The following is an 18,344-nucleotide window of genomic DNA, read 5'->3' as shown; positions in this document are numbered from 1 at the left end:
AGAATGTCATTGTGAGGACATCAAACAAGATTTGAAAATATCAAAACTGAAAGGTTTATTACCTTTCGCCTCTGGGATGCATTCTTGGCTGAGTGAAAGCTGGCAGCAGAGAAGAAGAGCAGCCCAGTGAAAAGATTGTTGAGGGTGAAAACCTCCGCAACCATTGACCACTGCCAACTCAGCCTGGAAACGGCAAAAACTCCTCCAGCCAGTGCTGCTCCAGGACCAGGACCAACCAACCTGACAGTGAAGGACAATAGGGGGCTGCTCAGCATAAACAAGTACAAATATTTATCCCCAAAAAAATGCTTTGCCTTACATTGGATGGTGTGCACCAATGTTAGCAACATTAAATTAATTTCTTTAAAAAAACACACACACAAAAAACAACTAATTATCCACTTTCTGGGAGTGGCCTTATCTGATGTTTTCAGTCACAGGTTCATAAAGGCATGTTTGGATGAGTTTTGGTGTAGAAGGCCTTGATCACACAGATCTATGACTATCAAATCAAACCATCAACCAACAAGCCTAATTCCCAAATTTTTGAAGGCAGGTAAAGTTGTGAAGACAGAATCACATACTCTTTTTCAATTTACATACAATGTATATAATAAGTTTACATAACCCTGTAAAAAAAAAACAAAAAAAACACTGGGTTATTGTTATATTAAAAGATGACACCAAGATTAAAAAAAAAATACATTTTCAAGGGGAAGTAAAAATAAAAAACTGAAAATATGTTCACACGTGTGTTAAAGAGTTACGCAATCACATTCAACTGGAGTTAGCCGTTTTAGTTCCGCTTGAAAACATTAAAACGTTTTTTCAATTAAAGTTTAAAGGTCACATTAAAGGTGGAAAGACATTTTGAAATGATTCATCTTGGTTGCATTTTTTTATTTTTATTTTTTACATCACAACCTGGCTTTTGAAAAGGTGTGTAGCCTTTTTATAATCCACTGTAAGTGTAATTGCAAGGTGTCCATATTTTTGTTAATTTAGCAGATTTTTTTCCATTTGGAACTAACACGAAGGTAACACACTATAAGCTTTGGTTTTAGACACGCAAACGTTAACTGCTCATTCTTTTCCTGCATTGTTTTAAGGCCCCCAAAGTTGTTGTTAAAAATATATATATATTCTGTGCTTCATCCCCATTGAGTGGGTGTTTTCATTTCAGTGTTCATATTTTTATGAATGATTATCTGACACTATTTCCGTGTGGACATGGCCCAAGTTTTTGCCACTTTTTCCCTCGGCAGTGGCGTGGCGTGACGTGGCGCACCCCATTTTTCCTAGCAGTGAAAATCAGCAGTTTCACATTAAAGTTATGTAGTAAAAAAAAAACACAAATTACCCATATTATTTGCATCCTATTTTGTTTCTACAGACAAGACCTAGAAAAACATTTTGTGAATTGGCCCAAATGAGAAATATTACCCACCACCGTCCCTTCTCAGAGAAGCAAGTTGATCTCAAACAGACCGGCCTAATTTTTTTTTTTTTAAATGCCGTGGTCGTGATAGCCCTTTATCCTCAGCTTCTTAAATATAATGTGTGCACAAAAGTTTTCCCCTTCCTCCTCTCCTGTAATGTCTCCATCCCTTTTGCTGTAATTGAAGCAAACTTGGCCTAATCTGTCATACGCTAAGACCCACCACTTACTAAAACGAGAGACAGAGGGAAGAGAGGGAGGTGACAAATGACGGGAGGAAGGAAGAGGAGGGGGCGGGAGCAAAATAGTGCAGTCAAATGTATGTTAAAGGGTTGAGACTGTGTGCCGGATGAAGGAGGAACTAAAGCAGAAAAAAAAAAGTTCAAACAGAGAGAGAGGGGGCAAAAGAGAAACAGGGGAAAAAAAAGGAGCAGCCCGGTCCCCTGCACGCTGGCTCGGAAATATGAGCGGGCTCGACAATTAGGGAAGTCAGGCAGTATGGCCCTTTCCGCCATTGTGTGGAGTGGCTTAGAGTCCTCATCAGCCTATCAGCTAACTGACAGGCAGAGAGCTGCTCTATTCAGCGCGGCAGATACAAGCTGCAGGCCAAACGGCTGCCAGGTCCCTTATGACCCCACAATCCCTTGCCGGTGACAGCTTCAAGCTCCATAGCAAATTAGGCGCTCTCACATTACAATCGCAGAAGACAGATTCCATTAACGGTATCTGAAATTGAGTAGAGAGCAGGCCCGTTATCAGACCTGACTCATAAGCACCGCCATTAATCAGAAGGCATGATACCATTTATACATTTCCAGCTCTCTGCCTGCCGCTGTGATAGTCAGCCACAAAAGGCCTGATGAGACTTAGGCGAGGGGAACAATGGAGCTTTCTGAGGAAAGCGCGCTAAATCAGAGAGGGAAAAAAAAGAGAGTAGAGAGAGAGAGGGTAGGGAAAAAAAACTCTTGCTAGCTGACTACTTCCCCTTTTTTCTTGGGCTTTCTTCTCCTTCACTATTTTTTCCCTCTCTGTGTTCACTGTAAGGCGAGCTCGTGAATATGTGTGCGAAAGGGCGGGTGCAGGGGTGGGGGGGGCAGAGCGTGTTGATGGGGCGTCTAGGCGCGAGTCTTAATAAGAGATAGCGGCGGCGTCTTCCCTCGCCGCCCCGCTCCAGGAATTAGTTGTAACTTGAAGCACGGATGAAGGTGGTGGGGGCAAACGGGGACCCTTACACACACACACACACACACGTTTACCTCCCCGCTCGACAATTAACCCGAAGCTCACACTCATAGCAGGGAAGCGTTTTTTTTTTTGTGGGCGCCGAACTGTAAAGGGGGGGGGGGGTCCCATGGACACGGCTATTACAACAAGTCGGTTCTGGCTCCTTAAGCCGCACCTGATAGATATGCAGCGCTTGTCACATATTCAGACACGCATCTTTTTTTCATCTTCTACTACTTTATTCTCACTGGGTGGCTGACAAATCTCTCTGTTAGAACTTGACAGTCCGTTGGAGCCCGGTGATGTGTGTACAGTACAGAAGTAAATGACCCGTCTGTCTGCGCGGGACCACCTGGGTCCACGTCTGCCTCTCCGCAGCTCATTCTCCAGCCCGGGCTGCTCCCATGCAGGGCGTACAGATCGAACAGGACACATTCTGACACCGGAGTGGCCGCATTCGCTGTTATCGGCGTTCTCTGTAGTGCAGGATGCTGCTGTATAGAAATGCTGTGGCTCGGTGACGGCGGCCTGGCTTGGAATGTGGCAGAAGAACAATTGAGGTCGTTTACCCTGAATGGAAGCCTTGCTGCCAAAGTGTCCGTGTGCTCGCCTGGGCAATTAACCTCTTTGACAAGACATCAACCATTAAATGATGTCAATTACAAATGGTCTTGTTTTTAAGTCACATTTGAAGAATACTGTATCTGGCCTAAAATATTCTGAGCGGAATCAAAAAGAAAGATGAAAGGTAAACACGCAAATAAGAAACGACAATGGTACAACAGGCTCTGTTAAACACTGTCCCCTTCAAGGACTCCACAAAAGCGCAGTAAAACCACTTTGAAGTGTCAAAAATGGGAGCTGCCTCATTTACCACTCGAGTTCTCGCTACACTCGACGCGCCAGCAGCAGCGGCGGCGGCGGCAGTCATCTGTGCTGAATAACTGCACACAAAAGCGTACAGCAGCCCCGCGCGCTGAATGGCACTTCACAATGGAGCTGGTCGGGGCAGCCGGCGATACACAAGCACCTCAGGGATCAGACAATAAATACCACAACCGTGCCATCGCAGATCAGCGCTAGGCTGTTCTCTCTCGACCAAGTGGTTTTGGGGGAGTGCTGGAAAGGAATCACACATTCCTGAAGAGGGAACCCGTAGAGAAGGTGGTCGGCTTGGGCTGCGACGGACGCTTCCAGCTGGCCCTGGACGACACCCTCGGGCTCTCCTCTGGCCGCCACACAAGGCTGGGTACTTAGTAGCTATTATAATACAGAGCATTGCATTGCTTTGAACTTTAAAGCCAAACTGTAATTATAAATAAATGTGGCAAAAACATATTTTTCAGTTGGCAGGAAGTACATCTCACATTCTAAACACGTTAGTTCGGAATAACCACAAAATGTCAATTTAGCAGGTAAAAAAAATTGCAAAAACTACTTTAAGCTGAAAAGAAAACCGATGAAATCGTCTTTTATTGTTATGTACGCACACATGTACAATAAATTTGGCCTCTGCGTTTGACCCATCACAGCGAACACACACTGTTAGTGGCACCCTCAAGGACACCATGTATGGGCTTGAGCTGGGAAAATGGCAGGTGTCAATCACTTGTATCAGACCCTTAACTTTCTAAAATGTATATCCAAATTTTAAATTTTAGAAAGAAAACTAAAATACATTATGTATTGCCATTGATATACAGTGCTCAACTACCACAATAATTGTTCAGAGCAATTAAGAGATCAACCAGCATCATGGTGCTTTAAAATGTGGACTCTTGCGAATCCAGTTGAAATTAAGCCTAACAATCAACCACTGTTGTTTCCTTTCAAGATTAAAAATGTTTATAGTAAATAACTGCTGTATATTGTGACATTGTAAAATCAACAAACATGTTTTTTTTTTATGTTTTCTTCACTTTTTTCGTGTAAAACAGTAAATCTGAAATTGACCAGCTAACAATAATCATAACATTATAAAATTAAAGATTGTGGTTAAAGTGCTTTTCATACTGGCGTATTAAATAATCACTATAGAACTAGAGCTGTCAAAATGAATTGATAAATCCACAAGTAATCAAATATCAAATTAATCGACAACTATTTTAATAATCGAGTAATCGTTTGGAGCAATTTTTTACTCTAAAATTGTCCAAATCCTCTGATTTCATACCAACAGTAATTGTTCACTGGTTTCTGTAGTCCTTCATGAAAGAAGACTGATTTTCTTCTGTGTTTAATCAAAATAAGACATTTGCAAACATCTGAGTTTACTTTGGAAAACAATGATCGAACCGGTAACATAGTACAACATCCATCCCAATTTTTTTATTTTATTTCTATACGACTAGGAAGTACGAAATAAACACAAATCACTGGTTAATAAACAGTTATCAGGGAAGAAATGCTTTTGTAATACAGTTTATTGCGAAATTAAAATAAATCAGATTAGTCAATTAATTGAGTAATCGATAGATTAATCGATTCTAAAAATATTCGACAGTGACAGCACTATATAGAACTTAATTTTAATTTAAGGCAGCTCAGGCAAAAACCTTACACTCAGTGCTGATCTAATACATTTGTCAAGCACTGCACATTAACCAATGATTTTTTTTTTTTTTAAAGCGCAACATACATGAATTGGTAAGAACAAACATGAACCCAAAAGCAATTTGGCCAAGAAAATATGTGCCTATTTTATAATGAAATAGTCTGTGAAAAACCACCTTAAATAACCAAGTAATCATCACTAATACTAATTAAACAACGAATAGATTGAAGACAACAATAGCGTCTTTTCATTACTGCCTCAGTATAATCTTTTTCAATTGATGATTTCAAAAAACAGTCAAGCACAGTTGAATGTGGGATACCACAACCCAATTTTGGAGCAATTACTGAAACATACTCCCCTGTCTCATTCTTAGTGTTCAACAAGGATGCAGTCTGCTCCACAAGCGAGGAGGATAAATGAGGGACCCGGGCTCTGCCACTCAAGACACCTCTCCTCCAGGAAGCGCTCCAGTGCTCCTAGTGCGTATAAAATTAATCACCACAATTCTGCTCAAACAATGCAGCCACTGACATGACAATTTCTCCCGCAATGCCATCATAATCTCAGCCCAACACACAAAAATTACAGGAGGAAGGGGGGGGGGGAGCAATTTACCACACACACACACACAAAAAAAATCATGTTTATGCAATTCACTGACAACGATTTTTCTTGCTGCTTTTCCACCAAAGTCATTAGGCACACGGCTGTGATACGTAAATGTTGCTGTATAGATTCCATTAACTAATTCTGGCTGAACTGTAATTGCCGAGTCTGATCCGTCTCCATGCCGGGGTGCCTTATTAAGACTGCCTGTGGTGGTTGTGGAATGTAATATTGACATCCGAGACAGACACAATCTCAGGCCTAAGGACGAAAAGGACTATTAAACGGGTAGTGTATTCTGCTGTCTAAACGGCCCTCCTCCTCTCGATCCCCATCCCATAGCCAGTAATGAGGAAATAACATCTTCATTAGACATCTGTTGAACTGTATTAGAGAACGAGTCCTGGGGGAACCATTGGTCATGCTGATGGTGGGGAAAGCAAGGCTATTGGACCGCAATATAGAGTGGAAATAAAACAACGTCCACAAATTGGTTGTAAATGACATGTAAGCTAATCATGTGATGTCACAAAGCCTGAATGTACTCCCGCTTCGGAGTACAAGTCACGTTTTTTCAGGACATTTCATTTTACACAAACCGAGACCAAGAAAAGTCGGATTTGGCGACTTATACTCCAAAAAACACTAAGTTATCTTCACCGTGGTCCCGAATCTTTATTACCAGACATCATCATCATCATCACATCGCACACAATAACGGATAACGAATCATAGGAAGAAACTTTACAGAAACAAAGCAATTGGAAAACAAGTCCGGAATCTCAAGACAATGTCCACGACAGACCAAAAGTACAAAACCCAATCCTAATGAAGTTGGGACGTTGTGTAAAATGTAAATAAAAACAACATATATCGGGACAATATTTAATGTTCAAGCTGATAAACTTCTTTTTTATTTTTTGGGCAAGAATTCACTCATTTTGATTTTGATGCACGCAACTCGTTCTAAAACAGCTGTGACGGGCATTTTCACCACTGTGTTATCTTTATTTCATACTCAAAAAGCATTTGGAAACAGAGGACACTAGCTGCTAAAATTCTTTCCTATTCTTACTTCATGTATGACTTCAGCTGCTCAACAGTCCGGGCGGGGTCTTTTATTTTGTGCTTCATAATGTGTCACACATTTTCAATGGGAGACGGGTCTGGACTGCTGGCAGGCCAGTCTGGCGATCAATAATCGCACTCTTTAAATATGAGGGCACGCTGATGTGACACATGCAGAATGTGGCGTGGTATCGTCGTTCTGAAATGAGCATACGTGCCTGAAAAAGAAGTTAATTGGATAGCAGCATACAGTATGTTGCTCTAAAACCTTTACTTCCAGCATTAATGGCGCCTTCAAAGATGGGTGATTGAGTTACCCATTCCGTGGTACTAACACACCGCCATACCACCACAGATGCAGGCTGTTGCACTTTTCAGCCTGGGGGTGTTAAATGATGATATAATTTGTCATCATTTGCGTGTTCCAAAAAATTGGAGATGAGACTTCTTTGTGGAAAGGCCCTTGCAAGGATGATTTATTACAGAGAATCTCCGGTCACACAACACTGAACATCACATAAAAGGTGGAATTCCAGGGTGCGCGTGTGCCCCCTCTTTTGCGGAATACAGCTTTTAAAGAATCCAAATCAGTAAAAGAACACCTATTTCTCCTCCCATAATGAATAAGTAAAACAGATTGCTTCTCACACAATATGTTACATAATATTATTTTCGTACACAGTCCGCAGCTGTGTTCATCTTTTTAGACAAAATATACTCTCAGGGTACTTTTCGTACTTTTTCCCCAAAACAATATCTCACAAACAAATTGAACTGGATTTAGAGTGGCCGTGAGTGATGGTGCGAACAGAGTGTGTGTGTGTGTGTGTGTGTGCTCTCTCAAAGCAGAATCTGTTCTCACGAAGAGAATGTGTGTGCGCAAAACACTGAGAAGGAATTTTTAGACAAAAACAAGGTTAAGGTCAAATTATACTGAGTTCAACACTATTTCACCTACTCTACACATCTATAAAACATTTCAACATGGTTAATATATGAAATAAAGAATTAAAAATGTTAATAATGTATAACAGTGGACACAACGTCCATTATTTCTAAGAACAATTTGAATTCTGGACTCATCAGACCACAGCACACTTTTTCAATTCCATGTTTTAAATCTCGGCTGAGCTCGGGCCGAGAGGAGCCATTCAAAATGTAAATGCTGTGGAAATGTGGCTCTGACATGATACATCTTTTGGAAAACAACACGCCTTGGAGAGCAGAGTCAAGCAAGGCCAGGGGACCATCTCAACCATATTGATTTTTTTTCTTTTTCTGGAGAGCTCAGTATTATTCATTCTGTAATTTTACCGATTTGACATGTCATCATCATTGCTCTCTTTTTTTTTATTATTATTTTTTTTTGTATGTTGGTGAGTATGTGTATGTGCGTGCGTGTGTATTCATTAGTTCACCTAAACCGAACACTTCCAGCCAGAGTCGTGAGGCCGTCAGGAGACCCGAGGAAGGACCAAAGAAAAGTGGTCCATCTCAACCATATTGATGATGGAGTAGAGGTGGCACACACTCACCCCCTCCTGTTACCTGAGGCATCCGCTGGGCCAATTTTTTTATCAACGGAGCCTCTCACCCAGGTGATAGAGAAGGACAGACATGCTTGGTGTGCTTATTATGTAATCGCGATCAAACTAAAAAATGCTGATGTTAAGAGTGTTCCAGGGTTGTTTTTCTACTCGGAAGGCTGTCAGCATGCTAACGCGGCTGCTCGTGGTTTCTCGGGATAAGCTCGGGAATGGGGAAGAGATCCCTCTAAGGTAGTGGAGATACAGAGCCGCTTTAGCAGATAAAGGGTGAAAACGAGAGTGAGCGCAGAATACAGAGCTGTCTGGATTATCCCGTTATGAAGGGTGCATTCCTCTGGAGTCTCACGGCTGAGGCCCGTAGCATTCCGCGGGCCAAGTGTTTTTTCCTCAGTCAACCTCCCGAGCGCAATCGATAGTAATTATCATTCTGCGCGCCTTCCTCAAAGGCTTGTCAGGCCACGGTGCGAAAACGTATCAAGACGTGCAATTTGACCATCAAACCACATGATCAAGGCAAAGAGAGGGAAGTGGAATTGACAAATCAAAGGAAAGTGTTACATTTCTATATTTGCCAAAGCAAAGTGCCTTCCAAACCTATGAATGCACATTCCCCCACATTAAACGCTGCAATCCAGCCGACTAATTGAAATTGATACTTCAAAGGTTTGGATACATTTCAGATAAATGTGTCAGAATTTACTCTTTGAGACAAAATGCCTTCATATCAATTTAAATGCAATTTTCATGTGAAGGTATAAAATTATTTGTTTTAATAAACAAACAACACAAGGGGGGACAGGTATCACTGGTCAGTTTTGAAAATATATTGGACAACCACCAACCTTCCCCCTTCTTAGCCAGGCCACTACTACACTTGCTGATCTACAAATTCAAACCCTGAACCGATAACAAAAACATTTGATGCTTTTTTTTTTTTTTGGAGCCCATAGATTACATTACGTTCACACTTAACAGCTTATGTTATGTGACTGTTTGCTTTGGCTGAGGTCCTTGCTACCCATCAAGCTCTAGTTGAGGTAGAGTGGTGTGGGATGTTTTCATAATGACTTTTCACTTTGCCATAATCCAAAATTGAATCTAAATCCCCAGAGATTACAAACAGGGCTATAGTTAACATGCACACTGTGAGCCAAATGCTCCCAGACAGCATGCGTATTTCTGGCCTGGGAGTAACCGCCTCTCAACGTCTGGCCAAGAGCTACTTCTAGTCGTCCAACTGAACAGTGCCTCATCAATTGGCATTAAGGCTGTGGGGGTCATAGAAAAAACTAAAGACCTAAACAGCTCATCTGGAAAATCCAGTCTGTTCTAAAAGCCTGCTTGCCCCTATGGAGCACTATCCTAGTCCACTGTACTTCTCCAGAGCCCTTGACCCTCAACTTTGGCTTTAACCTTTCAGTTGAGTAACACAAATAACGCAATTGAAAAACATTTTGCTTTGTTATACATCATTCACAACTAGGGGTGTTAGAAAAAAAATCGATTCAGCAATATATCGAGATATTACAGCAAGCAATTATTTTTCTCTAATCCCTCGAACGAGGCTCGCTCGGTTACACCTCTCTCTCCTCTGTGCTCTTGACATGCGCAGCACATAAAACACCTCAGCATGCAACTAAAATACAAAACCGAAAGTAATAATAATTCACAGAACAAATTAGTCAATTGCAAGTAAATAAAAACACATGTTTGCAAACAATGTGTTACAGTCGCGCTGCTTGTTGTGGACAGCACACTTTTCAGTAATTTCAGCAAAACGTTTCCATGTGTTGAATTTGAAGCAGCAAAGAAAATCTGGCCAATTGGAAATAAAGTTAAGATAGAAACTGAGCTGAAAAAAACCGAGCTGAATGAACAGCACTGGTCAGTAGCATTTTTATTTTGAACTAGGGCTGCTCTATTATAGAAAAAATAAAAATCTCAATTATTTTGGTAATAATTGAAAGCACAATTATTCAAACGATTATTTTTTGATACAAAACATGAAAATGTTTAAACATTTAAAAATATTAAGACAAATACAATTATTTGAAACACTCTAATTATGTAAATTCCTTTTGGGGCAAACACGATTTATTAAATGAGTCATTTTAAAATAAAAAAGATGCAAATATATACATTTAAACAACTCAAAATGAGTATTAATAATCTTTTGTTTACGATTATGCCAATTTTGTAAATGTGGTGTGTAATAATTGAAATTGTAATTGGATTTCAATTAATTGCACAGCCTTATTTTGAACCATTCGAAGGTTTTATTTATAGCCTTAATTTGTAAGGCTATGAATAAATGGTAGGCTACTGCATTTTCCACCGGATTGTGATCTTGAATTGAATTAGAATTTATTGTGTAGGCTTTGCTGCTTGTGGATATAAAGTGCCCACTTTTGTGTCCCACTCAACTTTTCATGCCAGAGACGCCTACGCATAGGCAAAAGGTTGTGGTATAAACATGCATTTAACACATTTTACCATGTTAACTTCAACCACTGGTCAACATATATAAGTATGTATTGCGTTAAGTACGGTTTTAATTTGACTTAATTATTTCCTGGGGAATAGAGAGTGTGGATTTTTTTTTTTGGGGGGGGGGGGGGGGATAGCCTAAGTTTGAGTGGTAATAAGGTTAGGAATGGGTGAAGATGGTAAAAAACTAAACAAAAAACAACCGTCGTATACTGTAAAAGAAGGAGAGGTACAAAATCAAAAACATAAAAAAAAACAAAAAACTTCCATGATTAAGTGAGCAAATATGAGAGCAAAAACTGTCATCATGTGCAAGAGAGAGGCAAGTTTTGACAGAGCGAGAGGAGGACAGCATTTGTGATCATGCTCCTTTTTAGACCCAGGAGGGAAGAAGCGGCAGATTAGAAATCGTGCCATGTCAGGATTGGGCGCATGCTGGGCAATGCGGGGGGGCGCAGGAATACAGAGATGTGGTGGTGCGGGGGTTGGAGGGCATGATAATTGTGATATACATACACACACACGCGCCCGCTAACTCACAACGGGTGGCTGATGGGTAAACAGGCTGGGCAGGGTTGTGGCGGGGGGAGGGCAACATGAGCGATGCTCCTGAATGCTGAACAGAGGATTAGGGACACCACCATCAGGCTGTCAGGACCCCAAAATGCCACTCGGTGCCTCACACAGCAGCCAGATGTAAAAAGTAGTGGAAGAATGTCAATTCCTGTTTCTCCAAACAAATGTATTTCCTGTTTGGACGTTTGTCTTGTGATGTTGTTACGTTTTGGCCTATAAAACTCAACTTTTCACAAAATGTGTCAAACAACCACCACCCACTGAGTGAAATATGGAATTTTTCATCTTTATAATCCTGATGATTATAATTAACAGGAACAAAAAAATCATCATCTCAAGAAATAAAAATGTTAATTATTTTTAATATAGAAATTTGGTTTCTGAAATCTCAACTGTACTAAAATGAAATTAAACTTGAAATTTAAATCGAGATGCACATATATGTTTTTTTCTCTACATCTACAAAGGCCTACTTACCTACATACAGTCATGCAGAGGGTACCACAAGCCACTGCCCCGAGCACGCTGCTCATGAGGTTGACACTGTGGGCTGGCGAAAGCGCGGGCAGAAGACATATAGTCAGGCGAGAGAGTAGCGTGAAGAGCGGGTACCCGGGAGGGTGGGCCACCTAGACACACAAACGCAAGCGTTAGAAATCACGCTGAGTGATGTTGGAAGATAAATTCAGTTTGGTTGACTAAACACAATGACAATGTTTGACTGGTCACTTTAGTGCAATAACAGAAATAGAACAGGAACAAAACTGTTTGTTTTTATGTTTTTTAAAAAGTTCTCATCATATCAGGGATGTTTTGATCACACTTTTTTCAGACCACTACCGATACCACTAGTACATTTAATACATACCCCCCCCCCCCCACACACACACACACACACACACAAAACAATGACAAATGATTTTAATGAAAGACCTATACATCCCTATATAGAAGTTTTCCTCGTGATTGACCGATATGCTTTTTAAGGGCCGATGCCAACTGATATCCATTGGCAGGAAAAGAGAAAATATTAGTGAACAACTTCTCAACTTTGGTGAAAGCATGTATGTTGAAAAATATTCAAATTTTCAATATGTTAATTTTAAACATATAGAGAATAGACAGCTTTGTTTTAAAATTGGAAATGTGAAGGGAGCTTCCAGGGTCATCACTATGTCTTAATAAATGAACAATTAAACTATTAAATAGCTCCCTAAAGTTTTCTACAATAGTTTTCCGAAATGGCAACATACAGTAACTGAAATGTTAAAAATTGTACTTAATTTTGTTTTAATTTCTAACAACAACAAAAGTGCACAGAGTTCCCAGTGTTAACAGCAGTGAAAAGTGAACATTTAAATAAATATATACCTGGAAAATAGATAGATTAATTTAAAAAAATTTACGACAAGTAAAAAATGTCTGCAAAAATAGAGTATTTGCAACCTTTTACAAACTGATGAAAACCAAAAATGTGCTACATTCGCAAGCATTTGTCACTTAATTATATACCAGCTAAATTCCTTCAGATTTGTAAAAAAAAAAAAAGAAAAAAAAAGGCTGATGCCGAAATTATCTCTATGCTTACTTTTCCCTTAAAATTGCATGAAATTAATCTAATTTCAAATTCCTGGTTGTAAAATGGAAGCTCGAGACTGATACCTGTTATCTCGCCTATCCCTAGATTTAATCAATAAAGTAGTCATTAATACATCTGATTGTTTGCTGTACTGTGAATTGATCTTGTCTTAAAGGAAGTTAGGCAAAATGGGTTGCACAGTGTTGGATGCAGCTGCAGTTGATTCAGTCTGAATGAACTTCTAGAATTGGAGCGACGGAGAAAAGACGCACCTCGTCTCACAAAATAACTGACATGATATTCAAAGAGTAGTGGTTTACACGGCTGACTTTCATGTAGTTGGTGTGGGCTAAATCTGTGACCCTGAACAGAAAATTACTGACACCAAAGGCATCTCCTCCTTGCACTCTTCCCTTGTCTTTCTTTGGCCTCTTCCCAAGGACAGTGCAGCTCCCGAGAGCACGCAGCACAACACGTGATCTTGCCCCCCTCCCCCGCCCCAAACCGCCTCCGAGCCGTGCTCGCTCTCGTCTGGGGGATCTCGGCAATCGCGGCAATTAGCCGCTAAGTCTCCTTCGCACAGATAAGGGCTCAGTCATTAAAGACAGATTCATTTCCTGCCGCTGATAACACGAGTCACACTGGCAGAAAAGAAGGGGCAGCGCTTCAACTGGAGACGGCGCGGAAAGGTGAGTTTGCCGGTCAACGTTAGAAGAACATTCCGTACTATAAAATGACAACCGTGAGCCTCGGGTGGGCTTTGGAACAAAATAAGAAGGTCAGATAAGGTTCAAATAATGAACTTGAGCACGAAAGAATTAAATGAGAGGACAAATTCATGTTCAGGATATTTGAGACAAAAAAAGTCAGGCGGACAAAAGGGAAGACGAACTCTTGGGATCCAAGTGGCCGGTCCGGGACACCGGGGTGGCCAACGAGGCCTTTGGGAGGCCTGGTAGGCAGCCGGGCAGGCCACACGGACTGCAGCCCTAACGGCGGGATTACTGGCATAGTGACACCGACACAGGCTCCCTAAAAGGATCACAGCGGCGTAATAAACTTTATTAAATAATAAAACTTATTATAACTGTTAACCCGATTTAGTTCATTCTTTGCGGCTTACGCACACACAAAAAAACGAGGGGTGGATATAATAAGCCTTATACCGTACATAAGGCAAAGCCTACAAAAGCCATCGCCTTACTATTGACTTTAATTGGATTTGAAAAAGGGGTTGCAAATTATAGCATTTTCGACTTGCAACTTAGTCAAAGAAGTGTAAAGAAACGAAGGGGGAAACCTGTGGACTGAAACTGAATTAATCTGCTTTCTGCCCATGCTTAATTAAACTTGCTTAATGCTTCTAAGAGTTAATGAGTGAATTGATTAAACAATAGAGCTAATACTCACCCCCAGCTCACAGGCAGTGGTGATCAACTCTCCTGTGGAAGAGAATGGGGGGTGGGGGGATGGGGGGGGGGAATGAATGTAAACCCAATCATTATTATTAAGAGACAAGTCTGCTCCCAAAGTTTTCCCAAATCAAATACTTGCACTGGGGTTTTGCATTCATTTGCTAGGATCAAAACCTGCAAATCTTCCCAGTGTGACATTTCCTAAGCGGCACGCTCATTCTCTTCAGCGCTTGCCTCTCCCCTGATGCCTCCCCTCCCCTTCGCCGGCACACGTACACACCAGCCATTAGACACCCTCTCCAATGCACTGTCACACTAAGACACACATATGCTGATCTGAGGAGAATGCTTCCAGTGCCATCCTCCCCGTGCGTCAGGGTCTTTCTTCTGCCACTCTCCGCCAGTGTCTCAGTGTTGCCTTCAGTCCGTTGGGCACAAACGGGGAAAAAAGGCGACGCTGGTGACAGTCACAGAATGAGGTAAGCTGCAAAAATAAGAGGCGGCTGCACAATTTCATGACAAGCTCTGTGTGAGGCACAAGCACAACACTGAATGAAAAGAGACCCCCACCCCCCCTTCCCTCTCAACCCCACTCCTAAAAGCTATTTGAGCAAGCTTTAATGTAGCTGGGCACAAACCCATTTGTGCCAGAATACACCCAGAGCATTTCAAATTATGCTGATTTCTCACCCAATGTTTACATCTCCCACTCATGAAAATTGAAATTTGGTTCAGATTAACTGACACTGATAAAGCTTCGGGTTCAAGACAGCACCCTCTACTGGCACTAGAGCAAAAGTCCTGCCTCTGCTTCATCAAATTCAGCAACATCCTACTCCTCGTGTCCTGGATCAACAAAGCACGGAGCATCAAACCCTTCTGTGAAACGGAAGGAAAAAAAATGTTCCTGATGCTTGACTTCCAAGTTGTTTTTCCAATATGAATAATGTAAACAAATGCAAAATGAATTTATTTAGAGCTGCAACTAACAATTATTTTAATAACTGATTAAGGCCATCCTACCGTCACGTGTGGGAGTGGGACAGTCTCAAAATTCTGTTATTCTTCCGGGCTTCAAGCTTAGGCAATAATTGAGACCTTGATATTTATTGTGCCAGCATATATAAGCAGTTTAGCTTTTTCACATCCCTTTTCAGAGACACCGAGGCAAATGTGCTGCGTCTTGTGCGCAACATCACGTTCATGAGTCACACACATAAGAGCTAACCTAAGACGCAATAAATATCCTATAATTTATAATGTCTTAATTATTGCCTAAGCTTGAAGCCCAGAAGAAAAACGGAATTGTTGTGAGAATGTTACACACATGACATGACGATGAATCTGATTTATTTATTTTTTTATTATTTCCATCCCTTTATTAAAAAACACTCATATTTACTGCCGACTGTCGACTGTCGAGAGGCTGAAACTCTGAGGATTTGGACAATAGTAGATCTGTGATCAATCAATTATCAGAAATAATTATCAATGAATTTGCTTATCTATTAGTGGTCGATTCATCAATTAATTGCTGTACCTTTAAATGAATGTGTTCCTCGGCCAAACTATCACTATCACATAGCGCTTTATTGATTGCACAGGTAAAGTAACACCAATAGAAAACATAAAAATTAGACGTATGTCCTCTTTGCTTCAACTGGTTTCCTTCTGTGGCAAAATCACAAAATAAAACACAAAACAGTCAAAGAAAAAAGAAAGCATACAAGTTTAATTGCACAAGATTTGCTGACCTGAATTGTGCAAATGTGGGGACGCTATATTGCATTTAAAAAAACTGAGATATTTACGGCTTGATTGCTTTATCCAAACATGAACATATCAACATATAATGAGTAAAAAAGCCTATGGCACTCCTATTTTGCAACCTTGATTTACAACATTGATTTAATGCCTACACGAGGATCCCTAACTCTTATCAGTCTAATGGAGCATGAAGTCAGAACTCCTCCACCTGCACAGCTTAAACACTTTCCAGCTCCATTTCACCTGGCACCAGCAGCCAGCTACTTGCAGCCGCTGCTTCCACATCTTCTTGTCCTTCGTCAGCTTCTCTTTTTCCCTGAGCGGTGGCACACTTTCCCCCCATTCAACATAAATCAAACTGAGTGAGCAAAATCATCTCACAGTGAGGCCTTCTCCAAAAAAAAAAAAAAAAGGAAGATATTGACTCAACGGGGGAGCAGCGAGGTTGCCAAGAGTCTTTGTGATAGTGGAGCATGGGCACCCACACCGGCCTTTCCCGTAATCCCCATCATTTCCACACTCCACATTCCTAGACAACAGTGTGCCCGCGGGGCTGTGCTCAAACTTCTCCAGGGCACATCACACCTAAAGAGATTAGGACACGGAGACGGAGACCTGGGGAATTCAGCTGGCACTATCAGAGCGGGCATCCTGCACCGTCCCTAAACACTGTGGAGAAGGGGCTGGCCGTTTTTTCAAAGCACCCCCCCCCCCCATTTTACCATCCTCATTCATGGGAGCAGGCAGGCTACTCGGCGCTCTCTCCTCATCGTTCCGCGTTCATATCTGGCTCAGCTTTTCATACGCTTGCAATGTGCAAATGTGCGTTTCTTTCCGCAACTCGTACGCCAGACCGCCGCTAAGCTAACAAGCAGCAGAGTCTTCATTTGGCCAATTTAAAAGTCTGTAACTTGACTATCTCAACTAAACACTCTGCAAATGTGCAAGGTAGTCTTCTACAAACAGCATTACAGAGAATGTTGGAAGACACATTGGCCTACAGCAAGTTAAAGGTTGGGAGTGAAATATTGTCCATGTACAGAACAGTATCTAGAATACAAATTTGTGTTTCTTTGAGATAATGACACAACTCACACATTGCAAATACAGCGGTATAGCATTTGTCGGAGAGGGGAGAATTCGTTATAAAGTACCAGCACTTAGAACTTGTTTTTATCAAGATCTTGCTTCATTAAAAGTGACAAGTTACTGTTAACTCATCTTGATAAATTACGTGATCAATGTCAGCGCGTTTCACTCCTGATCTGATTAACAGAGCGGATCATGTAAACGGCAGATCGGAATGGATCACATTTTAAAAAGTGACCACAGATCTTTATTCGGACTGACAACATTTTTTTTAATGATGGCTAGTTAATGGCCAAATGCGTTGATGGTCGATGTCGAGTCAACATTGTCTTACTTTATTAGTTTTTGCTTGTTTATGTTTTGTTTCTCCTCTCAAAACTACCTCATCTCCCACTGTTGCTGCACAGTGGTGGTAATCCAGGTTAGTGATAGGCCAGGCCGTTTATCGGCACCGGTATTTGGCATTTTGACAAATATCCGCATCCGACTTATTTATTTATTTATTTACAAATCTGACAGCCGGTAAGATGTCAATTTAAAATTGTGTTAACTTCATGGACTATTTATGTTTTTTTTTTTGTTTGTTTTTTTACCATTTCAGCTACTTTTAAAATTTGGAAAACTTTATTTACTATATAGGAACTAGGGTAGCTTTTTAACTTTACGTTTTCATTTAAATTTTTAAGACATACCGATGACCCAGGGAGCTCACTGAACTTTTTGTTATAACCTTGCAAATCTGAAAAGTAGCTTAATAAACATATAAAAACATTTAAGCAAAGAGTTTGAGTTTGTTTGGCTTTAAATTTTGACGGCAATATTTTACACACAATGTGTTTGAGTGTAAGACAGTGTACAGTACACACATTTTAGTTACCTGACAGATCCCATTCCCAGGTGTGGATAGTTCAGTTAAATAGCTCAAAAACGTACCACAGGAGCAGCTATCCCAAAACACAACAAACCCACGTGACTTGAAACAAGGAAGAAA

The 18,344-nt window shown here is 40.9% G+C and overlaps 1 protein-coding gene across 3 annotated transcripts in view; it reads right to left on the bottom strand.

Annotated features, from left to right (window-relative positions):
* tmem260 (transmembrane protein 260) overlaps window positions 1-18,344 on the bottom strand; it is a 28,267-nt gene that overhangs the window by 9,601 nt on the left and 322 nt on the right. Inside the window, exons 2-4 of one of the 3 annotated variants that reach the window (XM_077556057.1) lie at window positions 14,493-14,524; window positions 11,981-12,132; window positions 63-240 (exon numbers count right to left, since the gene is read on the bottom strand). In XM_077556057.1, coding sequence (XP_077412183.1) covers window positions 63-240; window positions 11,981-12,132; window positions 14,493-14,524 — 362 coding nt within the window. Of the gene's footprint in view, window positions 1-62; window positions 241-3,536; window positions 4,894-11,980; window positions 12,133-14,492; window positions 14,525-18,344 lie in introns of those variants that run through there. The other 2 variants (XM_077556066.1, XM_077556075.1) reach the window with 2 other exon arrangements.

The sequence above is a fragment of the Vanacampus margaritifer genome, chromosome 1 (genome assembly GCF_051991255.1).
Source record: "Vanacampus margaritifer isolate UIUO_Vmar chromosome 1, RoL_Vmar_1.0, whole genome shotgun sequence".
Classification (NCBI taxonomy): domain Eukaryota; kingdom Metazoa; phylum Chordata; class Actinopteri; order Syngnathiformes; family Syngnathidae; genus Vanacampus; species Vanacampus margaritifer.
This window is presented reverse-complemented; position numbering and strand designations above follow the sequence as displayed.